Source organism: Haliaeetus leucocephalus, unplaced genomic scaffold, assembly GCF_000737465.1.
Source record: "Haliaeetus leucocephalus isolate CR32 unplaced genomic scaffold, Haliaeetus_leucocephalus-4.0 Scaffold83, whole genome shotgun sequence".
Classification (NCBI taxonomy): Eukaryota; Metazoa; Chordata; class Aves; order Accipitriformes; family Accipitridae; genus Haliaeetus; species Haliaeetus leucocephalus.
The window spans coordinates 1,036,144-1,061,837 of record NW_010972519.1 but is presented as its reverse complement, the minus strand read 5'-3'; the positions used below and the strand labels follow the sequence as shown (position 1 = coordinate 1,061,837).

The window sequence follows — 25,694 nt, the reverse complement described above, 5'->3', positions numbered from 1 at the left end:
ACACCTCAGTTTAATTTTAAGTGGTAAAAATGGGATTTGCGTAGCCTTTTTGAAGAGACACTGGGTACTTCTGAAGACCTTAACACTAACTCAAGTACTCTAACTGTTTATGGATCTTCTGCAAAAAAAACCCAAACAAACAAAACCTACAATATCTATCCTATATTGGTGGGTTGATCCTGGCCACACAGTACACCCATCTACGTGCTAACAACTATGTACAAGAAAACAGACATGCAAACGTATGCTTATAAAGCGTGCTGCCCACCTGTATGACATTCAGTATTTCATTTAGCTCCATGTCTGGAATCAGTGGATCACTTGAGAACATCAAACCCCACTACTCCAAAAAAGCTTACTGAGGAAATACCAATTCCCTGTTAAGTCAATATGACTTTTGCAATTAGGGGACTGTACTGAGAAAAACAGAAAGTATGACCCAATTATACCTTAAAGGCTCAGAAACCAACACATGGGGAGGGGGAAATCATACAGGCTAAAAAACTGTAAAGTTTGAGGGGTGTGTTTGTTTTGTTTTTATTTAATATAACCTTTTGACCATCCACATTTTTCTTGCTTGGCAGTATGGGTGGAAGCAAAACATCGGTGCTCTAAAAACATACCTTCACAAAAACACAATTGCATATGAACTCATTTAATATTTCCTAGAAGTTGTCAGGTAGCTCAGTTAGTCGTCTTCCTGGCAATGTGTCTGAGAACAAAACACACAACGCATTTGCTCCTGCCCGGTAAAGCTTTTGATCAGGTGCTCTGAGCGTTTAAGAGAAACTGTATCTCAGAATAAGTTAGTGCTCTTTGCTGCGCATCCTCAGGCAGCTGCACAGCCCCCTTCTCAACCCAAGATCTGCCAGAAAGCATAGGCCCTTTCAGCAGCCAAGACGGCCTCTCTTCTCCATCCTGCTAGCAAGGCAGCACCATGCTACTCAGGTAGGTGCTGGCAGGATACCTACAGGGAACCAACTTCAGTAGGTGTCCTGCAGCACCCAAACTTTTCGCCATGAAAAGCTTCCCAAAACTCTGAGCATCTGCAGACTTCTGCAAAGTCTGCTCCCATCGCTCAAAATCTTTGGAAACCTTTTCCTAATCCATTTTCCTTCACAGTGAAAAGAGGGAGAGGATGGATTACAAAATAACTTTTTAGTGAGTGATTAGTTCACCCAATTGCCAGAACAGTATGTAACAGGCATCATTAAGCCTCCTATCCAGTGTTTTTCCCTGGTTCAGGAGCACTTCTACATACTTCACTGCAATATCAGGTCCAGACTAATGGAGAGTATTCAGGAAATACTGCTTTCGCCTTTCTAGCAGCTGTGCTCCTTCTCATGCAGCCAATGATCATTTCAACTCTTTCAGCCTCATTTTTGTGTTGGGAGATCGTTATAACAGTCACTTCAAGATATGGGTCAAGCTTCTTATTTCTGTGCTTGGAAGACTTTCACTGGGAGGGTGACCAAGCACTGGCACAGGTTGCCCAGAGAGGTGGTGGAGTCTCCATCCTCGGGTTGGTCCTGGGCAACTGGCTCTAGGTGGTCCTGCTTAAGCAGGGCGGGTTGGACAAGTTGACCTCCAAAGGTCCCTTCCAACCTCAACCATGCTGTTATTTTATAAAACACCGGGTCAGATATATAGGAACAAATCTATAGCAGAACAAAGCTCCATCACTAACTCTTTTAGATGTTTTTTGTGTCTGCTTTTTCTTTTGCAAGTTGGCCATTATCATTTACCTCTCTCATTTTATAGTTACTTAAAAGCCATCTGCATCCCTACTTAAGCAAGGCCGCAACAAAGACACTTTTCCGGACTCATTCCTTACAATGAAGCCTATATTTTGGAAATGGTAACGCTAGAATAAGCAGCAAAACATTTGTGTCAGAAAGCAGAAAAAACAAGTTAAGATTTTGATAGCAACAGCCATTATAAGATTTTTTTCCTATTATCATTATGGTGATTTTAATGTGAGCTACTTCCATTCACTTCAGTAGAGCTTCTCTCAATTTATCTCTGTATGACAGAAAACAGTGTTCACCCCTCAGGCATATTTTTTACATGGACTCTTTAAGGAGAAGTCCCTATTACGTGCTTATTCAATGCTTTTGATTCCAAGTCAACTATTGTAAGCAGTAATGGAAAAAGCCCCAAAACCTAAGTACCTTAACCAGGTGTTCAATACGTAATCAAATTACAGATTTTAAAAACATGTTGCAGAGTGGTAATAGCTATCAGGATACACAGACTAAGGAAGTCACGGGGCATTTCCTTGTGTCTGCCATATTTAGAGGTAAACTAATGCAGTTTCATAGATCTCCCATTTGCATGGAAGATAAGAAATGAAATACCAGGCGTGGGGCAGGGGGGAAATCTGCACTCATTTAAAATAAGTTAATTAGCTCTGAAATAACTGGCTAAGAAACAGGAAACACAGATACCACACCAAAAGGACAAATGGAAAGAGACAAGCATGAGCTTTGAATGTTATGGTTCTGAAGGCTTAAGTCACTGTATTAGCAGAGCACACGAACAGTCTGGTATTGTCAGGGCTGACTTATATACAGCACATAAATCTTTATTATGAGGCATATGTTTCTGACAGCACCACAGTGCACAGGCTGTTGCAAGATGCCTTTCAAAAGAAGCAACAACCTCACCATGTGTGGAAAAGATGGGTTTCCCAGTACAGCTACTAATGTAGTTAAAAAAAACCCAAACCCTAGCAAGGGCTGTAGCACAGGTCATCTGCAAAAGCCTCACAGGTAATAGAGAAGCAGCTGTCTGAAAGAATGCAATATAGGAATGTGAGTTCAAAAGTGGAGATCGCTGCGGTGTGCAAGAGTCTAAAAAAGTGAACTTTGTATTTGCAATGCAGTGTTCATTTAATGCACGTAATGGGGGACAGCAAGTTAATACTCCTCTCCTGAATGAGTGACAACACAAAGTGAAAGATAGGTAGGGTAATGGGGCTAGGAACAGGCAAAACACTACCCCTGGGTACCCGCAGGACCATCATCTGGCAAACAAAATGAATACCTGACAAAGTGTTCTTACACGAGGATGCCATCAGGAGAGCAACAGGATGGTGAAAGAGGGGAAGAAGCACGGCTGCTGACAAGATTCAGAGAAGTTGTGAAGATTTAGGGCACTCTCATGCAGGTGTTCTGATGGTTTAATGGTGTTTTCCTGGTTTAATGGTGTTTTCCTGTTATTTGCACTTGTCTTTAATTAAACCGACTGCTCAGTCCAACATCACATAGGCCTCTATTTTGAAGGCACGCTGTGACACAGTATGGTGGCCTTTCTTGCTTTGCTAGTTTGTGTATCTACTACATCTGCCTGCTGTGCTTTTTTTGGTTTTGTGCTGGAGGCTCTCCTAGGGCTCTGCATTACAGCCACAGTAAAACTACATAAGCATTACTATTTCTTTGCTTTACCTTGCGGGCCAAAACTCTATTATCTGCAGTACAAATGACTGTTTTGATCATGGAGACATGGGAACGTATTCTGAGAGTTCAAGAACTTACAGAACTTGGAAGTAAATATCATCGTCAAAAAGCCCCAACTTAAAGACGAAAGGCAGAATTCCAGCCCTATAGGTTATATTTGATTAAATTACCTCAGAACAATGTTTTTCAAGAATGAGGGCCTGGAATTACAGCCTTCAAATAGGTTTTCTGTATTTAGGGGCTGATGGATGCTAAAACACAGTTTCAAAAAGTCAGAGTGGGAATTTAAATACAGATAATTGTTAAAGTACAGTGCAGTTATATTATCACAACTTAATACTTAAAACCACTCAAGATGGCATTTCAAGCATTTGAAGGTAAATGCCTCATTAACAGATTGCTGCTTTTATAGTATGAGTCACTAAGAACTTCTGTTATGATGATAAAAGCACATTAAAAGCCATCAAAAAAAATCAACCCCGTACAAGACAGTTCCTTCAAGGTGCTGCCTTTTCTGTAGCACAGGGGGAAAAAACCCGTCTCAAATACCAAATGCTACGTTTTTCGTGGTACATTCTCTAACATTTTTTTCAGAACAGCATCTGGACTCTAAACACATTCTGTATTTATTACTAAACAAGGATGTGAAAAGACACAAGTTATTTTTGCAGGCATTCTCCCCCTCTAACTGGGGTTGCAGATAAGTCTGGCAGGACTGAAAGAAAGAGCCAGTAATGCCACATGGAAGCGACGTCTCCCTGTGTTTTTCGTTCAACGAGTGTGAGGTTTATTCCGTCACTCTTGCCCACCCTTCAAGATGCTCAGTTCTAGTACCCCAGCAGCACGATTGCAGTGGGGCTGGCACCAGGAGTGTTTGCCATTATGAAAACGATGATGAAGCTGAAGGTTGCAGGATGGATAGAGTCAATGTACACCAAATCTCTTCCGTGCCAAGTTATTCTGTGTGTGGACCAAGCACAGGGCCAGATCTTGAAGGCTTTCAAAGTAGACAGTATTTAAAGAACCTGACCTAATGTTGCGGTATCCTCATACAAGTCATGACCCTCACAAGCTTTCCTAAAGCTTAATTCCAGAAAATAATCCTGTTTTAATGTATAGATGAAAAACCCCAGTACATCTTCACTCCCCAAGAGTCTGCCTGAGTACAGGCTTCAATATTTGGTCCACTATTTTGGGCCCAGAACATGGGAATCTAGCTCTGAACACAGGCGAGAAGCTGGCAGGCCAAGGCCACATGGAAACACCAGCTCTTCTGCTAGATGGGGCTGAAGTGCAACATGCACTCTCAGACAGGGACCACTTTAGGAGCTTCAAAATGCTCTGCTGTCCTCCTATGATCAAACTAAGATTATTTCTGTACCTGAGGAACCTGCTTCTCCTGCTCCCACTCTCCCGGATTGCATTTAGTTCTTGATATTCAGGATCTCTATTGGGACTGAACATCTTGCAGAGCGCCAATTTATTTCCAGCTAGTAGAGGCTTGTAAGTGGTAGCACAGTTTATTATGGAATTCATTAATATTTGATTTTAAGGATGTGGCATACTCTGTAAGTGGCTGAAAATTACAGTGTTGCATAACTGCTGTGATCTATTTAAAATTACATTTTTCTATCTTAGAAGTTCAAAAATTAACAAGGAAGAGAGAGACAGAAAGGAAGCAAATTCAAGATTTGAAGACTACCAAAGAAGGCAAGATGGTTCCCCAAAAGCCAACAGGCTAATGAAGAAACTATTAATCCTCTTGAAATGCCCAAATGCATACAAATTAATACCATAACAAATCCTTGTGCTTACTTCTACTTCAAGCCATGAACATTTTCCCCATCTCCAGCAGGAAGACTTGTGGATCAGAAGTCATCCCCTGAACAATCACTGGCCTGAAGAAGAGTACCTGTTTTTAATAAACTGTCAGAGACAGCCTCACAAGGCTACCTTGGAAACAGCGAGCAGAAACAACTGAAACGACAAAGGTTTCTCAAAACTCATGATACTTTTTTCATTTCTAGTGATCATATCATATTTCCTACATTGAACAAGGAGCAGGCAACAGAAGCATAAAAGGCAATTACTAAAAACAATCTGGACCAATTCTAAAATTCACTTGCTCATATATCAGCACCTCATTTCTGAAATGCCCAGATTTGAAGATGTTATTTCAGCTACTACTGACGTACAGTTACCTCTGAAGAAAGCATAGGGGCCATTTCAGATTTCCAGATCTCCATCCAGTGATTTGAATGTATAAATGACCAAACAGCATCTTGATTAACGGGCACTTTCCTGCTACAGCTTGGATGAGCACATAAAGACATGGGTTAATTACTCATGCAAGGAAGAGCTTCCCTCAACCGAATTACCTACTTGCTATTCCATAGCACTGCCTTCCCGTGTAACCTCCCATCTCCCTGCACAGAGCAGGTGACAATAACCTTCTAGGTTTATCAAAGCTTATACTATTAAGTGGTGTGATTGTAAGGATTATGAAAAAAAAAAACCAAACCAAACAAAACCAAAAACCCAAGAGAAATACCATAGATGTCTTCTGATTAATGCTTAACTAGTATTTCATTACAGTATGGAACAGCTGTAAAGTACATGTCCACCTTAATTACAAACAATTTAGTTTTGATACATTAGATGAAAATTTAATATTGGAGCTATTAGAACTGGTTCATTAACGCTAACATCTCATTTACAGAGTAAGCCATTTCCATGGGTCCAGTATATGGCTTACACTGATCGAAGTAAGAATGAAGCCAGTATTTAAGGGTCAAATTCAGCTCAACTTCAAGTGTAGCAAGTTGTTTTTTTCTTTTGTATCTTTCTTATAAAACAGGCATGTCGTTAAAATGAGAGAATGCTTGCTCAGAAAAAAAGGTTGTCCTAATTCAGTATCATTAAAATAGAGAAAATAAACATTAAAAAAAAAAAAAAAAAAAAGACTACTGGGAAAAAAAAAGAAGCTCAATCTCTTCCAGATGAGCATCAAGCAGTGAAATGATGAACGCGCACAACCTCAAATAATGCATTTAGCAGAACAGTGGCAACTTTATGTCTGAAACAAATGTCTGTATCACAATAGTAAGATTTTGCTAAAATCCCTACTGGTTATTAACATATGTACGCCCTGAATTGCTTCTCCAATCACCACGTGACTGGATAAAAAAAGGCAATTAGTCCATGTCAGATGGCTCTCTCCGGCAGTAAGAAGCTGAGGCATTGTAGTGCACAAGAAAGCTCAGGCCACTGCCAGAGGCAGACACTTCCTGAACCTCAATGCAAAATGTCTAATTCCCCTTAATGCTTTTCTGTTTCTCGGGAAGTTCCCCACTCCTTCTCGGATGTGAAAGCCTTCCCCTGCTTGGCATGCAGGGATGCGCTGCCCAGCTCTGGGCTGCAGCTCTGACCGCAGCAGGAAAGGCCAGGAAGGAAGGAGGGAAAGGCCAGAACCTAAGCATCACAGCAATGACTACTGGGACACAGGGCTCTTGAATCCTAAACACAATTACTATTGCATGGAAAAAAGTTTTTTTCTAATCATGTTCCTAATTTAACCCCAGACTGAAGTAAACAGATTATTTTTGTATGAAAAAAGTCAAGAAATAAAATCCATGAAGACTTTGGTACTTAAATGCTACATATGTTACTATATAGCTACATAAGCTCAGAGTTATTATTATACATTATTGTTTTATTGATGTTCTTACTAAATTCTTAGTTGCACAATGTACTAGTTCATCTTAAACTGGAACAAAATGTCTCAGCCAATTACAGTGTTATTTCTCAATTACACGTTTTTTCCATTGTAGTTGCATACATCTACTATGCACCCTTATATTTCTCTACACATTTATAACATATGATGTTGGTATACTGATCAGGCAACAGCAATTGTAAACCAGAGGGAAAGCAGATATCTCCAGTTTCTGCTTACTTCTTAGTAGTCAAGGAGCAACTATTCTGTACTGAAGATGGGAAAGAGGTAACTACAATAGGAAATGTGAATGGAGCTGATTCCATAGTCCTTGGAAGAAAAGGAATACAAGACTCCAATGAAAAAAATAAAACCAGAAATAATGGTGTTCACATATGTTTTCCTGCATCATGTCCCTCATAAAAGCAATTCTGTTCTCATGAGATCATTACTGCGTGTACATATATGATAATCAAGGATAGCATAATGTGCTTAAATGCAGATGCAATACCATACAGCAAACCTTTGCCAGGTAACTATTCTATAGTACAACGCGGAGGGGGGCAGGGGGACAAAACTGTGCTTCAAAGGCTCTGGCAAACTTTGAATTGCTTTGACTGAGATTTTACAAAGAAGATATGCATGTTCAGGTACACAGTTGTAACTACTACCACATACCTAACTGAAAAAGAGTCGTTACAAATTGCGTGTGGAAAACAGCCCATCTTTCCCATCAGCAAACAAATGCTTAAAGAAACTAAAGTCATTTACACTGAATACCTTATGCAGTCAAGGGGAAAGGCATACTTTTCTGCATGCTCCAAAGGTGGTAACATTTGGCACTTCAAGGAATTATTCTTGGCACTTCAGCCTAGGGTAAAAAAATTTTCTAGAAACTATTCCTCATTGAAATTGCCAATGTTCAGTGAATGGCATTTCTCTGATATGTCTGTAGGATCCTGTATCAAAGTTCAGATTCTTATCTTAAGATGGTGAAACTGGCACAGTGCACCTCTACTAGCATAGATGTTATCAACAGCAAGATCACTCAGTGTATACACAATAGAAACCTAAAGGGAACTTTTCTTCTTTGCCTGCAATTCAAACCAGCCCTACACAGAGGAGACAGAATAACACAGACTGTATGTCACAACTATGAAGGTCTTGTCGGTTACTCAAAGTACATACTGTACATTGTCTCCTTCTGCTGATACAGTTCAACCCTAGATTACAAGGAACCCCTGTAATACACGTAACATCTAAGTACTGCCCAAAGTTTTTGACATACCTCAAAGGCACCAAAAAACACTTCCGACTGGGCCAATATTATATTAACATTTACATATTAACAGAGTGGGAAGAAAACCAAATATCACAAGGATCATAACTCATGAAGCTCTTGAAAAAAAATTAGTCATAACTGACGATGTGAGTATTGGTATAAAGTTCATAATAGGTATGTTACACCCTCAGAATGTATGAAAATGTCTGAATACAACCATTATATATCATAAGCACTCCACCTTCTCAATTCTGGTGAGTCCTGCCACTCACACTTATATAAAAATGTACATGAATGCATGCGTGGGCTATGGTATAGACATACTTGTCACACGGGTGATTATCTCAACCAAATGAAAACCCTTTTCATTTACCAAGCGCACCAGAGACACTTCCCCTACATTTCTCCACCTATCTACAGATTATCAAATGAATGAATCTAATTGAACTGATATGTATAATAATACAAACAGTTCTGCAAAAAGCTCTGAAGTACTTCCAGTTGTTTGATAGGAATTATGAGGGATATACAGAATGGAAGGTGGCACACATTTTTTTGGCTCCAATTTGGGATGCCCTGTCCAATATATTGCCTCCATTCCAAACTTCTGTTTATATCATATTTCACTGTCTTAAGTTCCCCGTACATTTCTCTATATCTTTACATAGATGACAGGTGGACACAGATGACAGACAAATATACATTTGACGCAATGGTGACACAAGAGCAGTTTCATACTGAACAAAACAGACTTCCCATGTTAACTAGTATTTGAGCTCTTTGACTATAAAACTAAAACAACAAAAAAATCCTCCCTCGTTTTCTGATCAACTTTTCTCATGTCTACTGCTGAAAATAAGACTTCAAAAGTTGGACAATTTAGTTAGGCAGGACTTTGTAAGATATGAGACCATGAAAAATGGCATTTATTTTTCAAAGTTATTCTCCTTTTTTAACTTAATTTCAAAAATCATATGGAAAGATAATTTGTTTTTAAAAATCCACTATTCTGTAATGAGAGTTAGAGTACAGAGACTTAACTTTATGAAGGTTAACAAACATTTGGGTAGTTGAGGTCATCTCTGTGTTTTAAAATTTCATTTCATAAAAAAGCTTCAAAACCAGTATGACTTGTGCACAATTCCAATTAAAAAAAAAAAAAAAAAGGCACCTTAGATTAAGCTCCTCACCATAAATACTCTTCAGACTGCAAAACTGTCATTATGGTCTGACTGTATTTTTAAGATACTTCACTGAGAGTTCACAAAAGCTGTGGTATTGTGATCCCAGAGAGATTCAAGTCCTAATGCATTTTTACCATCATTTTCCCCTCTCTGTAAAGCAGCATGGACAACAAGCCACAGCCCTCCTTCCAGCTGTGACCTCTTCAATAAGTACTTTCTCAAATTCCAAACCCCTGAAAAGTAGGTACTTTATAGGCACGGGGATGTAGAAGTGGATATACGTTGCCCTAAGATGGCCAATCAACGAAAGAAATGAAATGCTCCCATCCACCCCATGCATACCCTAGTCCCCTCTTGGACAGACCCTACTCTGTACCACAGCACCCCTATGGTACCGTTGTTACCAGATTTTCTCAAACAGCCTCTTCATCTCAAAGCCATTAACTCTTCTGACACTTGTGCCTCCAAACACTTGTGGGCAGTGAGCACGGGAGGTCTCTGCTGAACAGAATAAATGCACCTCACTACCTGGAGCCAAGGAACGACTCATCACCTGCAAGTGTGAGCAGAGATGTGACACAAACCCTCACTCAACCACAAGGTGCTTATTCAAGCCCATACAGCGACTCTGCAGAGTCACATGCTCTTCCCAAACAGACAGACACACACAGAAGTCACAGCCAGTGCAGAATTTATGAATCCTTGAGCACACAAGAATATTCTTCCCTCTCCACAGCATGCAGCTAAAGTACTTTGGAAACCAAATGCCACAAAGAGATAATTTATTGTCAAAATGTGAGTCTTCAGAATATCTGTCTGTGGGCCCCCTCCATAAATTTGCATAAAACTATCAAGGCTCAGGCTTACAGCACAGCATAACCACGTTGAACAGCATTTCAGCTGCTTTCCAGATTCTCCGATATTCTGGATACTGCCCAAGTAGTAATTAATAGAGTCAACACATTCCCAGTATTTGGTGTTGATTCTGAACCACACAAAATTGTCTCCTCTGAGAGTACTGAAATGCAGAACACATGAAATCACATCAGATGCTTTCAGATGTGGAACTTACACAATATTTGCCGCGGATAATAAAAATCTCATCAGCCCTTATTCAAGCTGGATAATAACAATCTATTTTCTGTCAGAGCCAGGGATGTTTTAAAAAAACATGCCATCTCCTCCAGTCATGAAAAGAAAGAGCTACTTCCACAAAGCTTTATTATACAGCAGTATCAAAATAATGTAAATAACACACTGGAAGCACCATCATGCAATACGAGCTTCATATAATCCAGTTACCTACCACCAAATCGCTGCAGAAGGGAAAAAATCTGCAGTTTGCATGGTACTTACAAACCAGCTGTACTCACAGTCAACAGAGGGGCAAAGCCCTGTGTTTATTTCTGGAAGATCTACACAGGAATGGTGTCAGAACCAGTTTGTCTGGCTCCGTGCCTCACCTCCAGCTTGCAAGACCACAACTGAAAGGGTCACTTGATCCGTTACAGCCCTGCGACAGCCTGCCTGTTAAGCTTGCCCACAGGGATGCCAGTTCATGCCCGGTAAACAGCCTTGCTTGCTCATTCCCACCACACGAGAAGCCACAGCTTCACCACAGCCCTCGGATAAAGTTTTGACTATCAAAGAAGACTTTAGTGTCCTCTCCAGAAGCACTGTGCAAGCATTTCCAACGGCGCTCCCAGTGCTACCCATCTCTGTGACGCACAGCCACACAACCCAGCAAGGTGTTATCAGATATTAATGTGGTATGATCACATTATCAAGTCAACCAGGAGAAGGCAATGCGGTGAGGAAAGATCTGTACCAGTTGCACTACAGAGGTGACACAGATGTGAAGGGAAAAGGGAGAACTGTAAAGAGAAAGGAATGCCTAAAAAGCATTCAGATCTGACTGACTGTGTTTTGTTTAAGAGGAGACTAATTTTTTTTTTCTCATCTGCAGCTCAAAAATGAACACTGGTTTGCTGCATACCCAGCTTTTTCTTATTTATACCCAAATATAAGGGTATATGTTGGACAGGGGCAGGTATTACCAGACCCTGAGGCTAAGCCTTAGGAGCCTGAGTGTTAGTTTTATTGAGCTACTGTAATTCTCTTGACTTCTGAAAAATCAGAGGTTAGTGCACGCTTTATTCAAACTTTTAAAAACATTCGTGTCTAAGTATCATTTTGCAGATGTCCGAGTATGTCAGGAATAGCCCATGAAAAGGATCTAAAATAAACTGTCCATGATCTTAAATCTACTTCACACACATGAAAGATTTTTAGGGTTCAGTGAAATAACAAATAGCAACGTGTCTGGCTCAGGTTTCGATCTTGCAAAATCAGGTAGTCCCTCCAGCCTTCTACAGGAAGAGCTAATAACATTAAAAAAAAACAACAACAAAACCAACAAACTCTCTGCAACTGCATCTATGTAAATTACTTAACTACTGGGTATGTAAATGAAATAAATGTTTTTATTTCTCCTACTAATTGAATACAGGAAGTACACAATTTTCAAATGGGGCTCTCCTGTTCCAAAATCAGATACCAAAACTTCATTACCCAGTTGCAATTACTTCCTCTTCATTATGTAGTTTATAGGTAAAGAGGTAGAGGAAGGCAACAGTTCCTGGATGGTTAATACACACATGGCACTCGGCAGAACAAGTGATGCTGATTAGGCAAGGACACATGACCGCATCTTTGTTGAATTAGCCAAGGAACTTCGTATCGAGCTTTTGCCAGTTTTATACAGGTTCATGGAGGAGAGCATAAAGCATGCCAGCACAAGTTTAACCTGCCAGGAACTTTGCAATGCATTTGAACTATCAGAAGGAATTTATATCCCACAAAACTCTGTGGTCAAAAGATGAGATTTGAAGAGAAAATAAAGTGGAACCAGGAGGGGAGAAGAGGAGGAAAAGGGAATGAATGGTAGCAGGTGGTGGAGGGGAACCAAATCCTAAATAATCAGGTTGGGCAGAAAATGATTCTTGAAGCAGGGAGAGCCAGAATAAGGGAAGAGGCAATCTGCCAAATACATTTAGGTTATTTAGGAATATAGCCATATGGTATCAGGTGACATGTAAAGCAACCAGCTCATTTCTGTAGCAAAGTGGTGGCACTAAGGAGTCAGGGAAAGTAACATTCCAAGACACTGTGTTAAGTTTCTCGCAAGAGATAAATTGGGTTGATTTCTCCTTATGCATCTTTATATCCTTAAATAACCTCACAGCGTGAGCCCTGTCCTTCTCTCCCACCCTGGAAAGTGATAAACAGCACTCACTCTTGCTACAAAAATAATTAAAAAAATAAAAAAAATACACTATGCAGTCATGGTTCAAAACCAGCTCTTGTGAAAGGAAACAAGGAAAAAGACAGCAGTGTTGCTACTTACATTCTTGTATTGCTGGTCTTGTTGATAATTACAGATTTTCCAGTCTGATCCACATTGTGATCCATTCCAAAGTAAGCTGCCACTCTGTGCACTAACATCCTCTGATACGATGACATCTGAGGGAACTTTTTATAGTGATTACTGGAAGAACAAGAAAACAAATCGCATTGATAATTATATTTCCCTCTAAGCTATAATTAAATGAACATAGCAATACATTTGATAATTCAGTGGACAGAAATCTAAACTGAAAACTTCTCCTTTGTGCACTTACAATTAAATGTTTGCTACAAGGTAGAAAAAAGAAAAGAATTATTTTTAGAGTTTCCAATAAGCACATTTCCATGCACTACATTGGGACAAACAAAGCTCACGCTTACATGGTATCTACTGCATATTTTGTATGTTGGGAAGAACCTGTCCCCTGACCCTGCACACACACTCACGCTCTCTGCACAAACAGTCCTGCAGATTTGCTGAGACACCAGCAACAGCTTTCTGCCTTTCTCCCAAAGGTCAGGTGCAGGGTGGTGCTGGAAAGATCTAGTTTGATCCTCCTTTCTTCTCTCTTACTGACAAAATGCTTATTTCCCATCAGCATAATTTCTTCCTCTGCTGCTATTCTGACTCTATTTCTTAAAGCTGCAGAAACATTTTGGTATAAAGAGCATGTGGTAGCAAGAATCCCTCCACCCAAGTTCAGCTCTATTTTCCAATGCATTACAACAACATAGCACACAGGGAAGCCCATGAGGTAGCATATTTGATCATCCTCTGCACTGAAAGCTTTCATTATATTTTTGGACCTAAATTAGTGGAGCCAGTGCAATTATGATGCAATGAAAAGCAAAAGGTTTTCATTTACATCTACTGTATTTTAAGCAGTACAACCATGTGTCAGGAAATAAAAGCCTGATCTTGCAGCGTGCCAGTAACAGTGCTCAGGAGCACTGTGGTCCATATGAGCTTATCCCTAGCACAGCTTTCATTGCTACACGCACATGTGACTTAATAACCAAGGGTGGAACTTGACTTACTTGTTGTCACTAATAAAATCAATAATTTCCTGTTCCATTTTCAAGAGTATCATTCTGTCCCTGTCAAAAAGAAACGCAAGGATTTGTAGCATCAACTACCAATAGACATTTCAGATGAAAAAATGAATATATCAATGTTTGTAAGGCAATTTTGCAAGTGTTGTCAGCCATCTTGATTAAAACTCAAACGTGCTTTGCCCTGGCGCATCTGGAGAAGATTGCAGCCTGTTTTGCTGCACCTTCGCTGACATACGTGACAGATCTAGCTCTTCCTTGAGCTCAGCTATGGTCTGAGAGTGCTTCCAGCCACACCAGGCTGTGATCAATGCATTGCATAGAAAGCCTCTGACTGCTATGGATAGCTTTGGTCCTTTTTCACCCTTTTTTTTGATGGAAAATGAGATTTCCAGCTAACCTAGCTCTTTCATGAGAACAGCTGCTACCTGCAGCAATTTTCAACATTTTGTCTGAGACATATCTTCCACAAAGCATTGATCTGCAGGTGAGAAGACTGTGCATGTGTAATCTAGTTAGAGAGCACAATACAGAACAACGCCTTTGAACTCTGGCTCCCAGCAGGCAATGCCGCAGCATTTCTCAGTGCAAATGCTCTGTTTTCAACTGGACGGTCTCAGATGTTCCTCTCTCCCTGCCTCTCCTGCCAAAAAACTTTCAAAAACTTCCCCAGCGTATTTCCACGCATACATTTTTTTCTAAGCTTGTCAGAGTCCATCACTCCTTAGTTCTTTTGAACTTTCTCATTTTGTGCAGATAAAACCATTCAAGGACCTTCCGCCATCTATACAAGAGGTTCTGCGAGCTGTTAGGTACCCAGTTATTCCTAGTTCTCCTATAATTGCAAAATTATGTGGTACCTATTTAACAGATTCAATTGAAATGAACGTGGAAAATCACAACATATAAAAACGTTACAGATCCTTCCTTAGACATTTAGAAGCAAATTTGACAAATGAGATGAGCTTGTTGCTCCAAATGAAAACCATGGGAATACCGAGAGCAGAATTTGGCACCATGCACAGGGTTTTAATTGTGTACAGCATTGCCAAAAGAAAGCTACTTCATATTCATATACAAATCTCCAACTGCAATGGTTATAATATATTACTGCTAACATCGTGCAGAGCTATATGCAAGAAGGTAAGGACAAAGACCAGATGTTGCTGAAAGTGATAATAAGCAATGGATCACTGGGCAGGGGAGTAGAAGTTGATTTTTATAGCTTTTTGTTCAGTTAACAGCCTACCTCTTTTACATTTTCCCTCATAACCATCTCCAGAACTAGTAAAACACAGTGCACAGTTACAGGAACTCAAAGACAGCCCGCTATAATTTCAGGAGTGCCAGCTCCAATGCAGAAAATACCTACCTGGGGTTATTCTTTAGTGTGTTAATGAGAAACTCATGCAAATCTATGCCTGTTGAGTCTGTATACTCTTGACTGCAATCTGAAAAATAAAAACAAACACACACACACCCTCCTCATTTATTTCATTTCAACAGTTATGATTAAGCTACAGTATAAATCAAAATCCATTTTGCAGCAACAATCTGAATGCTCTGAAAGAAAACATTCATTTGGAGTTCAGGCAAGAAAGATCTATGCTCAGAAGCATCGGGTGGACATTCAGAGTTCCTCTGTACCATTCTACTGAGAACGCAGCACCAAAACAACTAGACACCGACAGAAACTGCTGGTCATTTGAAAATCACAGGAAACCTTCAGTGCCACTCATGACCCTGCCAAGTTCTTCCTTTAAACTACTAAATAAAATCTTAAAAAATAAATTAAAAAAAAGTTTTATTTATCAATGTCTCTTTGCATCACTTAATAAATGCTGTACACATGGCAAATGAGGCATCATGCCAGTGGGAATTCTATTTGCATTAACAGACTGAAATCCAGTGACACCCAAGAGTGGGTGGGTAATAGGGATGCGTGACAGTAGTCAGAATTAATTTTTCAGCATTGCTATATCGCCTGACTCAAAAGCACACACAGATCCTCAAGCTGGCGTGAACTGTGAGAGCTCCATTAAAGCCAACTGACAATTCACACCAGCTGCGGATCCACACCCAGGTAGGCAATGATTATTTTTTGAGAAATTACAATGCAATTTTATACCATGGATTAATAAAAAAATTTTTAAAAATATACCAGATTTAGATCGAGATCTTTTCTGAAGAAGTCTTAGTAGGTGATAATAGTAGATTGCAATGCAGGTTAAAGGTCATAGATGGAGTTACTTACAGCATTTAAGAAAAATTCTCCATAAGACAGGAGCAACAGTGAAGAGAATTACTCTTTACTGCCTACATTGCACAAGTGACATGCCAATATATTATCATTAATGGGAAAAAAAGTGTATGAGAGTCTTGCACTTACATAATCACACATATATTTACATATATATGTGTTTATACCAACATGGCTAAGTATTTCACAGAAGGATGATTTTACATTAAAGGAAATTAATAACCTCTAATACCAAACCTCAGACTGGAAGGTTTCTTCACTTTCAAAGCCCAATGTTTGTACAAAAAAAAACACTCTCATGCATACACATTTCAGGTTCTGAATTTTCTTAATGTATGAAAACACTTCTACTGTGTATTTATATACAAATAAAGAACTGTATGCTTATAAAAACATACAATCCTTTTTATAACAGTAATTATAACAATTTAAATATTTTTAAGTTCACCTTTTGATAACATTCTGATCTTGGTTTTTTCACTGTTTTTATCTTTATTTTTATCCTTCTCTTTTTCTTTCTCGGAGTCATCTTTACTAGATTTATCTTCTTCTTGCAAGCTAGGAAAACTGGAAAGCTGTAGTTGGATTGATTCCTGTTAGGGAAAAAAAGAAAGATAAATTTAGGGCCAGATTCAGTAAGCTTCCCATGGCTTCCAACTTGCAGAAATTTGCATTAAACTATGTGTAGCTAGAAAACCTGAAGCCAGATACATTTCTTTCCTATTTGAAAAATGAACTTTTTTTCCAGGAGAATGACATCTTAGAGGCCAAATTCTAGTGGTAAGTGTATTTCTTCCCTAGTATTTGAATACCATAACCTTTTAATCTGCCTATATTAAAGGCACTATATTATTCTACACTTTAGTAATTCTCACTCAAGACTTTGTAGAACAGTGAAAGACATTTTAAATGGGCTTTCTTAAGTAATTCTATAGTTTAATTAATACTACACATAAAATAATGATCAATGGATAGATGTCTGAAAAATATAGCTTTTTTTCCTCCCCCCCTCACTAAAAATCCTGCAGGTTCATATGAACTCGTTTGCACATGTAAGCGCATATCAGCTAGACTGAGCTTTCAGGCTCTGACAGAAGAGTGCCAGCAAATTATAAACTCAGTTGTATGCAAGAGGGCTTACTAACTTATGAAGTACTTTAAATATAAAGATATAGGCAAACATGCCTTTAGCAAAAGGGGTGAAATGCACACTGCGATTTTCAAACAATTTGTGGTAAATGAACTTCTCCAAGGCATTGCAAGTCTTATCCTCAAAAATTCAGTATTTCAGAGACTATGAAAGTCCTTTGAAAGCATGCTTCAGCTTTAAAAAGTTAATTAAACCCGAGAATTCAAGCTGGTTTGCATTTTCTGATTTGCTTTAAAGAACTTGCTATTCCCCACTTACATTACTTTATACTGGCTTTGTTTTAGCAAAACACAAATTGTTTTCTTTTGAAGTTACCATGGCATAATTTATGTATTTCAAGAAATACCAGTCTGGTTGGACAAAACTGAAAAAAGCATACTTCTGTGTTCATATTCTTTTGGAGGAAAAAAAAAAAAGGCCCAAATAATACTATATGCTTAAGTAGTGTACAAGTGCACATTTGACTTAAGCTGTCACAAAACTCCCTGGCAACACAGTTTTCTTTAACAGAAGAGAGTCCTGCACACCTGATAATTTTTTGGCATCATGTTAATGAAAACCAAATTCACCAATACCAGAGAAAATCAGAGTTTCTTGAATGCTAGTAAATTCCTTTCCTTCACCATTTTTCAAAGAATTCTAGCATACCAAAAGATCAATACAAAACTTTAAAGGGTGGTTTTATTAAGCAACCAGACCATTATGAATTCATAAGATGCCTTCAATAATTCTTACAAATTTTAGGTTTCTGAATTTTTAAAAAAACTACAAATCAGCCACCACAACACATGTAAGACAAGATCCTAACAGAACAAGATATCAGCATAAACATGCCACAGTAAGACAGAAATTGGCAATTTCTCAGCTTAATCATTATTACTTTTTGTTAAGTTCAAATGTGGCACAAAAGACTTGAGATGAAAAGCACTGTAAAAGAGAAACAAAGCCCTGGAGCCAAAATTTAACCCGACCTACCACGCTTAATCCCTACTTCTGTTAGTTTTGGCTGACAGTATTAGCCAAAAACTGAGCATGCAGAAGGAAAGAGTGGGAACTCCTGGTCATTTGAGGTAAGGACACATAGAAAAATGTTTGCTAACCTGCTCAGTTGCACTCAGAGGACTAATGTTATGCCTGCTTTCTTTCACTTCAAATGGCAGTTTGATTTCTCATCCAAACAAGCAAACTTTGGATCAAACACTGCCAAAAGACCCCGAAGGGTAACTCTGATTCCCTGCACTGCCCTTAGCAAAGGGACTGTGCCACTAACTTTTCAAAACAGGAGAAAAATGTAACTGGCCATGCTGTTCCCAGGATATCAATCCTAGCCTTCACAGTGGTTGTTAAAATGCACGTATGAAAAGAAAAATGACAGACTTTACACATAAGCACACATATGAACATACAGTAGATACTGTCTTACGGGTAACATAATACCTAGATATCTGCACTAGAAAAAACACACAAAAGGGCTATAGAGTCGTGAAAGGAAGCTACTGTATATTTTCTTAGATTTTTATTGATTTTTCTCAATAATAAAATACAATGTTAATAAATACATTGATACAAGGTAAGTATAGTGAACAACAAAATAAATGTTCAAATTGCAGTAATACACTTCTTGGTCAATAGTATAACATTAAAGGCAACATTCCTTTTCAGTAAGGACATAGTGAACCATCAGGTAAGCGTTCAAGATCAAGTAATACAGGTAAACAAGTTTTTTCCCTATACAGGAAAATGAAGGCAATTATTCAAATATAAATACAAACATCAAGTCTGCAGTACAATCCATACTCAGTAGTTTTGGCGATGTACCATACATTCTCTGGTAATTAATTCCCTGTGCTTTGTAAACCATTAAGGTAAAATAATAATTAAAAAAAAAAAAAATTCCAAGCTGAAAACAAGCTTTTTCTCCTCTAAAGTGAAAGCAAAGCAGTTCGGTTGGCACAAAATTTCCTGTATCCTTCAGCCAGTCCAAGGAGGAACCTGCAGGTCCAGCTTTCCATGGCAAAGCTGAGCCACATTCATTAGTAAAAGGTCAGTGAGAGCAAAAGTCCAATTCCTATCTAATGTAATTACATCAAGCCAATCAATTGTGACCTTAGGAGATGGATGCTGGGGTCCAGGGAGGCATTTTATCTCCCATAAATGTTTCGATAGGGTCAAAGAAGTCTTTGCCGCAGCTAGTCAGTCAGGTAAGACCAGAGGCTGCGTGTAACAGGAAACCCTCCTCTGCCTGGCGTCAGGGTGCAATCCAGACAGGGTTTTTGCCTCAAAACCTGCCAGTCTCTCTGATGTTTAATACAGGTCCTGTGCAGTACATTATACACTACTACGTGATGCTTAATACAATCTCTTTGTATTATTCTCCCTTTCATTCGCCATTAAACAATAGAAAATACAAATCAAAGCAGAACAAAAGCCACGCATCTTGAGTAACGCAAGTTAAGCAGAAAGCATATACCTACAACAGAACAACTGATAAAATAACCTGCCCATCTACTGCATAAGCGTCATTGTAGAGCAGTAGAACATGTAGACATCCCCCTGTTAAACAACCTGGGTTTTGGTCTTTCAAAAAAATTAAAAAAAAAAAAAAAAGAACAAAAAAGAAAAGCCTCTCCACACTTATGAGCTAAGAGGAGAGCTGGATTTGTTTTGTTTCAAGTCAATAGAGGAAACAGTGAGGAAGTACACTTAAATGTGATTTTTTGTTTTTGTGCTAAGCTCACAATAAGTCACTTGCTCAAGCTCTCTCAATGGCTGATCTCATTTGCACATAAACACCTCATAAATTATAGGCAGTGCTCATGATATTTTGGTTTGAGGTCTTTACTTCTGCTTTTCGGGGTATTTTTTGAAGTTAGTCTACAAAGACTACCACCAGTGTTATTTTCCCAGGGGAGGGGTGCAGGGGACAGAACTCTATCAGCTGCTGGGAATACAACACTACCAGTACAGATAAAGTCAAATACACGCTTTTTGATGCCCAAAAATCTACAACAAGAGTTTAGAAAATGAATGCCACTCAGCAGGAGGCATCCTTGGCTCTAACAGGGTATTTTAGAGAGCGAAGGACCTGTGAATTTTATGTGAAGGGGGACACTGATATGAACTGGAGTCTCAGAGGAACCAGAAACCAGAGCACATTCATAACTGTATCTGGTGCAGCCTCGAAAGAGATAGCCTTAGAGAAAAGAACATATTAATATTCTTTTTGATTGTTACTATTTTTTTTTTAATTTTAAAATCTGAATTCTTTTGAATTCTTTTCCATTTGCTGAAATTTTCAGGGGGTCTGGAAAAAAAAGCAAACAACACCCTGTGATACAGTATAAAACTAATATTTCAAAATAAATTTCACGCTAAACCAGCTAACTTCTTAAAAATGTGTTCATTGTCGGATGTAATTTTTCCCCCAGGAAAGACATTGTTAAATGCCCAATTAAGTAACATAATCATGCAACTGAACATGGAGGTCAACCATGCAGCAGCTAACAGCAATGATTGCAAGTGTACCTGATTATCATGAAGATTTTCCGCTCCCGGGCGAGGGGATGACTCTTCACACACAGCAAGACTCCGGACAAGTTTTCCTTTAGCTCCTGACTGAATAAGAGAGAAAGAAAACAAAACAGAGAACACTACTACTGACCCCAAGTCACATAAGCTGCACACATCAGCTGTCCCTATTTATCCCAAATAACTACTAGACACCAGCCAGCAAAATTCTATCTGTCTTCAATGCAGATAGAAAAGGATTCTAAGCAACGAGCCACTGGCCACACATGGGGAGGTGGTAGGTTTCTTTTTGCTTTTAATCATTTCTGCTACAGTTCACTTACTTCCACCAAAAATCGTAACAGCAAAGAACAGATAATCCAATAGTGAAGGTAATTTAACATAAAATTAAACTCAAAGATTCCTTCTGTCATTTGGTTTGGGGTTTTTTTGGTTGTCGTCCCCCCCAGGAGTATTATATCCAAGGAACATGGACAATAAAATGTGCAAGTTTTACAGATCTGCACATGGAAAATTAAAAGAAGGTTTGGTTGGGGGTTTTTTTTGTTCCTAGAAGCTCCTTTTTTCCCCCCCCTTAGGGAGCTAGTCAGTCTCTGCTTCTTTATGTCAAGATTAGTCCATTAAAATAGAATTTAAACAAAACCATTAATTACTAAAGCAAAAGGAATGAGCTTTTTTCCTTCCCCAGTGGTGCAAAGAAGCACACATGCTGTCTAACACAAGCGCACAGCGAGCCCAGCAGCACAGGAGTATGATGGATAAATAAAGGGGAGCCTGACACATTTTATCTAGAGGAAGTCCTCTGCCTTTGTGCAACAAGATTATGGGGTAAGGGGGAAAAAACCAAAACAAAAAAAAAAAAAACAGAAACAAAAAACAACCCCAACCGCCACACAAGTGATGGAAGGCCATCATTTCAATTGCTGACAGACATTTGATTGAAATTCTTTATCCTGGCATGGCATGCAATTCCAAACAGAGATGGACCCTTACCTTGGATCTCTTTTTCTGCTGGTTCTGATTTGCACCTCGTTTCTGGGTATAGCAAAAAAGAGAAGTGGTTATCACTTCAGTGGAAAATGTGCATGACAAGAACATTACCAATAACTAAAGAGACTAAATCACTCCTAAATGATATTTTATTCAGTTGCTGACTGCAAAAACAACTTCCCCAAACCCAGTCTGGAAAGCAGGGAAAACCAAGAATCATCTCTGCTCACTTTATTCATTTTAAGAACAGGTATAAAAACCAAAATCACACTGCACAGTGTTCTGTAATTTGGCATATAATAAAAATGTAAGAAAAGGCATACTTAAGTAAATGCTCTCCCTCTCCAAATTCCTCTTAAATTGTAGTCTCCCCCTTTATTTTTATATTCGATTGAGCAAAAAGGATTAAAACCCCCTCATCCGATAAAGTCTTCTTATCAAATTACCTTCTTAGGCTTTGCATAACAACTTTTTGTTGGCAGTAACACCTACAAACCAAACCACACATTAAGTAATTATTCATTAGCATTACCTGTAAATTCATGAGTTCAAGGTAGTTTTCTAAATCCCCAAATAGGGAAAACAGTCAAATATTTCACCAAGCTTTAACACAGATGCCTAGAAATTAACTTCTCAGAAAAATTAATAACATGGACAGCAGCCTAAAGAGCTTGAAAGGTCTAACAAATAACAGCATTTATTTTATAGGGAGATAAAAGGAACCCCCTCCCCAAAATATAAAATTAAAAAAAAAAATTAAAAAAAAAAAAAAAAGGGCAACAGTCTCAAAATTATGAGAGAAAAAATAGGGGAAGCGTAGGCAATGAAAGAGATCATAGAAGGGGAAAGGCAATGGTAACACGTTGATATTCAACATGCCCATTCACTATTCCTGTTTTACCTGCAGCTCTGTCTTGGCATCGCTCAGCTTCTCCTCCTTCTCCTCTACTTCCGAGCTTTCAGATTTATTAAGGATACAGTTGTCTGGGTTCACTTCGGAGATGGCAGTCTCCTGCTCTTTTGCAGCTTCCTCTGCTGTCTCCTGGTTCAATTTACCTTGCTCAGACATTCTTCCAGACAGAAATTAAAATAACAAGATTTGGTGACCTGAAAGGTCAAGAGGTCACGACACAAACACACACACAAAAAAACACTGGGGGTGAATTTCTATTTTTATTTTTTTTAATTCCCAAATAAGTAATTTCATTTCCTTTGATAAACAAACCAAAATGTGCAGCTGAGGAGCTGAAAGCTACATATGTCCCAGCTGAAGAGATGTACTGAATTGACAATATTGGATAACAGCAGAACGTGTCAGGTTAAACAAGCGGAGCTCCAATCTAAATAGTCTTGGTGGAGAGCAGGTTTAAGGTAAGGTGCTGTGACTCCCCAGCCCTGCCTCTCCCAGCCCAGCCCTGGGACTGCCAAGGCGCAGGCAGGAACGGTGACAGACTCTCCGCTACGCAGCTCAGCAGCACCAGGCAGGAAGGACCCATTCAGACTTCCAGGTCTCCGGTATCTCAGTGTTCTCCAACTCTATATTTTTTTTCTCTTTTTTTTTTTTCCCCTTTTCTTTTTAAATAAAAAAGAATAGCCAAACAAACAAAACAAACAGAAACAAAAACCAAGCGTGAGCAATAACACTGTTTTCAGCACTCAGCCATGGTTTCTGTACCTAGCAGAAGCCCATGGTGCTCACTACCAGTTTAAAAAATAATAATAAATATATATATATTTGAAGAGGTAATCATTCAATATAAATATGAAATCTAAATTTGGCAATAAAGCTCTCAGGGTCAACACTTCCAGGCATCAAACTGACAGTTCCATTATTAAAATCCTAAGCCTCTTCCCAAACTCCATGTTACTCTCCAGCACTATGAAAATCCTACAGGAAGCCCTTGGCAGGTATTTCTAATGAAGCTGTCTTAACTGAACCACATTTACTCTCAGCTCACAATGGGTTGTTGTACAGAAGCTTTAAAGGCTTTTCAAAGGTAAAGCCTATTATTATTTTCTCTCTCTTTCTCTCTCTCTACCCCCAGCTCCCTCTTGAAGCCTCCCCCACCGATCGATTGTCAAATGAGACTCATGAATAATTTAACTTTTCTTTCCGCATCCATTTGGCTTAAGAAGTATCTTCAGGAAAAACAACTGCGGTTGAGAAAGAGAGTTATTTCAGAAAGGGTCTTTTGCAATACCTTGCCACTTCTCAACAGTGAAACAGTGGCTATTAAGCAAAACCACGCTTTGCCATATTTCTTTTTACAGCTTGTAATTAACATTCAACAGATCTGATATCACTTACCTTCATTTTTTTAAAACTATGTTTTAAGTGAAAAAATAAGACATACTGAGTTTTAAAAACTTACTTCTTCCAATTTTTGCTTTTGTTTTGACACTGTAAGCAAATAAAATAATAAAACCTTTCCTACGTGATCTTCCTGTTTGAGAAAGACTGTGCATTTCACAAGAAACGAAGCTACATGGTTCATAAATAAACCGACTGGAATACGAAGCTCACAAATTAGCTCACAGTAAGCCAAGTCAAGCTTCGAGTTGTTCTCCTTCCTCCCACCACCTTCCTCAGGAAGTCCCATGGTATTGGCTATTCTGCAGTTACAACTGAAACTTGAACTGCTTTGCTAAGATTTCAAAACATGATGAATGGCAAGATCTGAAACTAGTCTGTTAAATAACCCTTAATTTGTTACGGATTTTCATCTGGAAATGAACACGCATGCACAAGTTCTCCACGGGCACATTACCCCACAGCTCATCTACATGCTTACACAGTATTCACAAAAACAATTACATTCATAATTTACCAGCTGCACCAAAGAAGCCATTTACCTGAAAAACTGCTATAATTCCCACTGTCTTTCTAGTGTCTTCTGTTGCTCTTCGCTGGTTAAGTCCACACAAATGATCAATGACAACGTGAGTCCCATGTCACCATTAACAGTTCAGAGTGCCAATCTCCATGCTGGTCCTTCAGAGAGTTTGACGGATCATAGTCAACCTGGAAAAAGATGAAAAGTAAATAACAACAATGGTAACAATCATGGTACAAGGTAAGGATGCAATAGATAGGACCAGATTTCTAACACTAATGACCAGCTTCAAGCAAATCACTTTCACAGCTTGATCCAGCTCCACCTGTCTGAAAACTGCCTGCTTCTTCTCTAATGAAGGCTTGAGCCGGCTGTTCAAGTCATAACAGCTCCTACGCAAGGAGCTAAAATTAACAATTGCATTATGCACTGAAGATTACTCACTTCAATTTTAACCTTTTTTAGTGAATTCCAGCACTTTTCATTAAAAAAAGCATATATACATATTTATATATAAGCTCATCTGTTTGCTTCAACAGAAATCAATGAGGGTATGAGGAAAAAGGACTTGCCTGCTCTTTAACTACGGCTTCTGCTCCAATTAAAATGTCAATAGTCAAACACTATGGAAAAAGAAGCTAGGTGGGTGCTTTTAGAAAGCGACCCGTTTTGCCAGGGTAGCAAATTGAGATGTTCATTTAGTAAGCCAAATAAAAGTAAAAATGATCGAGAACAGGAGGAGGACAAGGAAGAAATCCTATTGCCTGAACAACGGCCACCAGAAAAAACTTCTTTTTGAGGCACCGTGTGAGGAGGAGAAAGGAGATCTCCAGGT

At 38.9% G+C, this 25,694-nt stretch overlaps 1 protein-coding gene across 1 annotated transcript in view; it reads right to left on the bottom strand.

The window, feature by feature from the left end:
* Positions 1 to 25,212, bottom strand: part of ARPP21 (cAMP-regulated phosphoprotein, 21kDa) — a 109,581-nt gene extending 84,369 nt beyond the window's left edge. The window contains exons 1-10 of the mRNA XM_010582368.1: positions 25,143 to 25,212; positions 24,879 to 25,047; positions 22,927 to 23,132; positions 22,472 to 22,513; positions 22,029 to 22,070; positions 21,033 to 21,122; positions 16,806 to 16,950; positions 15,470 to 15,548; positions 14,083 to 14,142; positions 13,046 to 13,186 (exon numbers count right to left, since the gene is read on the bottom strand). Of these exons, the coding sequence (XP_010580670.1) occupies positions 13,046 to 13,186; positions 14,083 to 14,142; positions 15,470 to 15,548; positions 16,806 to 16,950; positions 21,033 to 21,122; positions 22,029 to 22,070; positions 22,472 to 22,513; positions 22,927 to 23,094 (767 nt within the window). The 5' untranslated portion in view covers positions 23,095 to 23,132; positions 24,879 to 25,047; positions 25,143 to 25,212. The remainder of the gene's footprint in view (positions 1 to 13,045; positions 13,187 to 14,082; positions 14,143 to 15,469; positions 15,549 to 16,805; positions 16,951 to 21,032; positions 21,123 to 22,028; positions 22,071 to 22,471; positions 22,514 to 22,926; positions 23,133 to 24,878; positions 25,048 to 25,142) is intronic.
* Between the last annotated feature and the right edge of the window lie 482 nt (positions 25,213 to 25,694).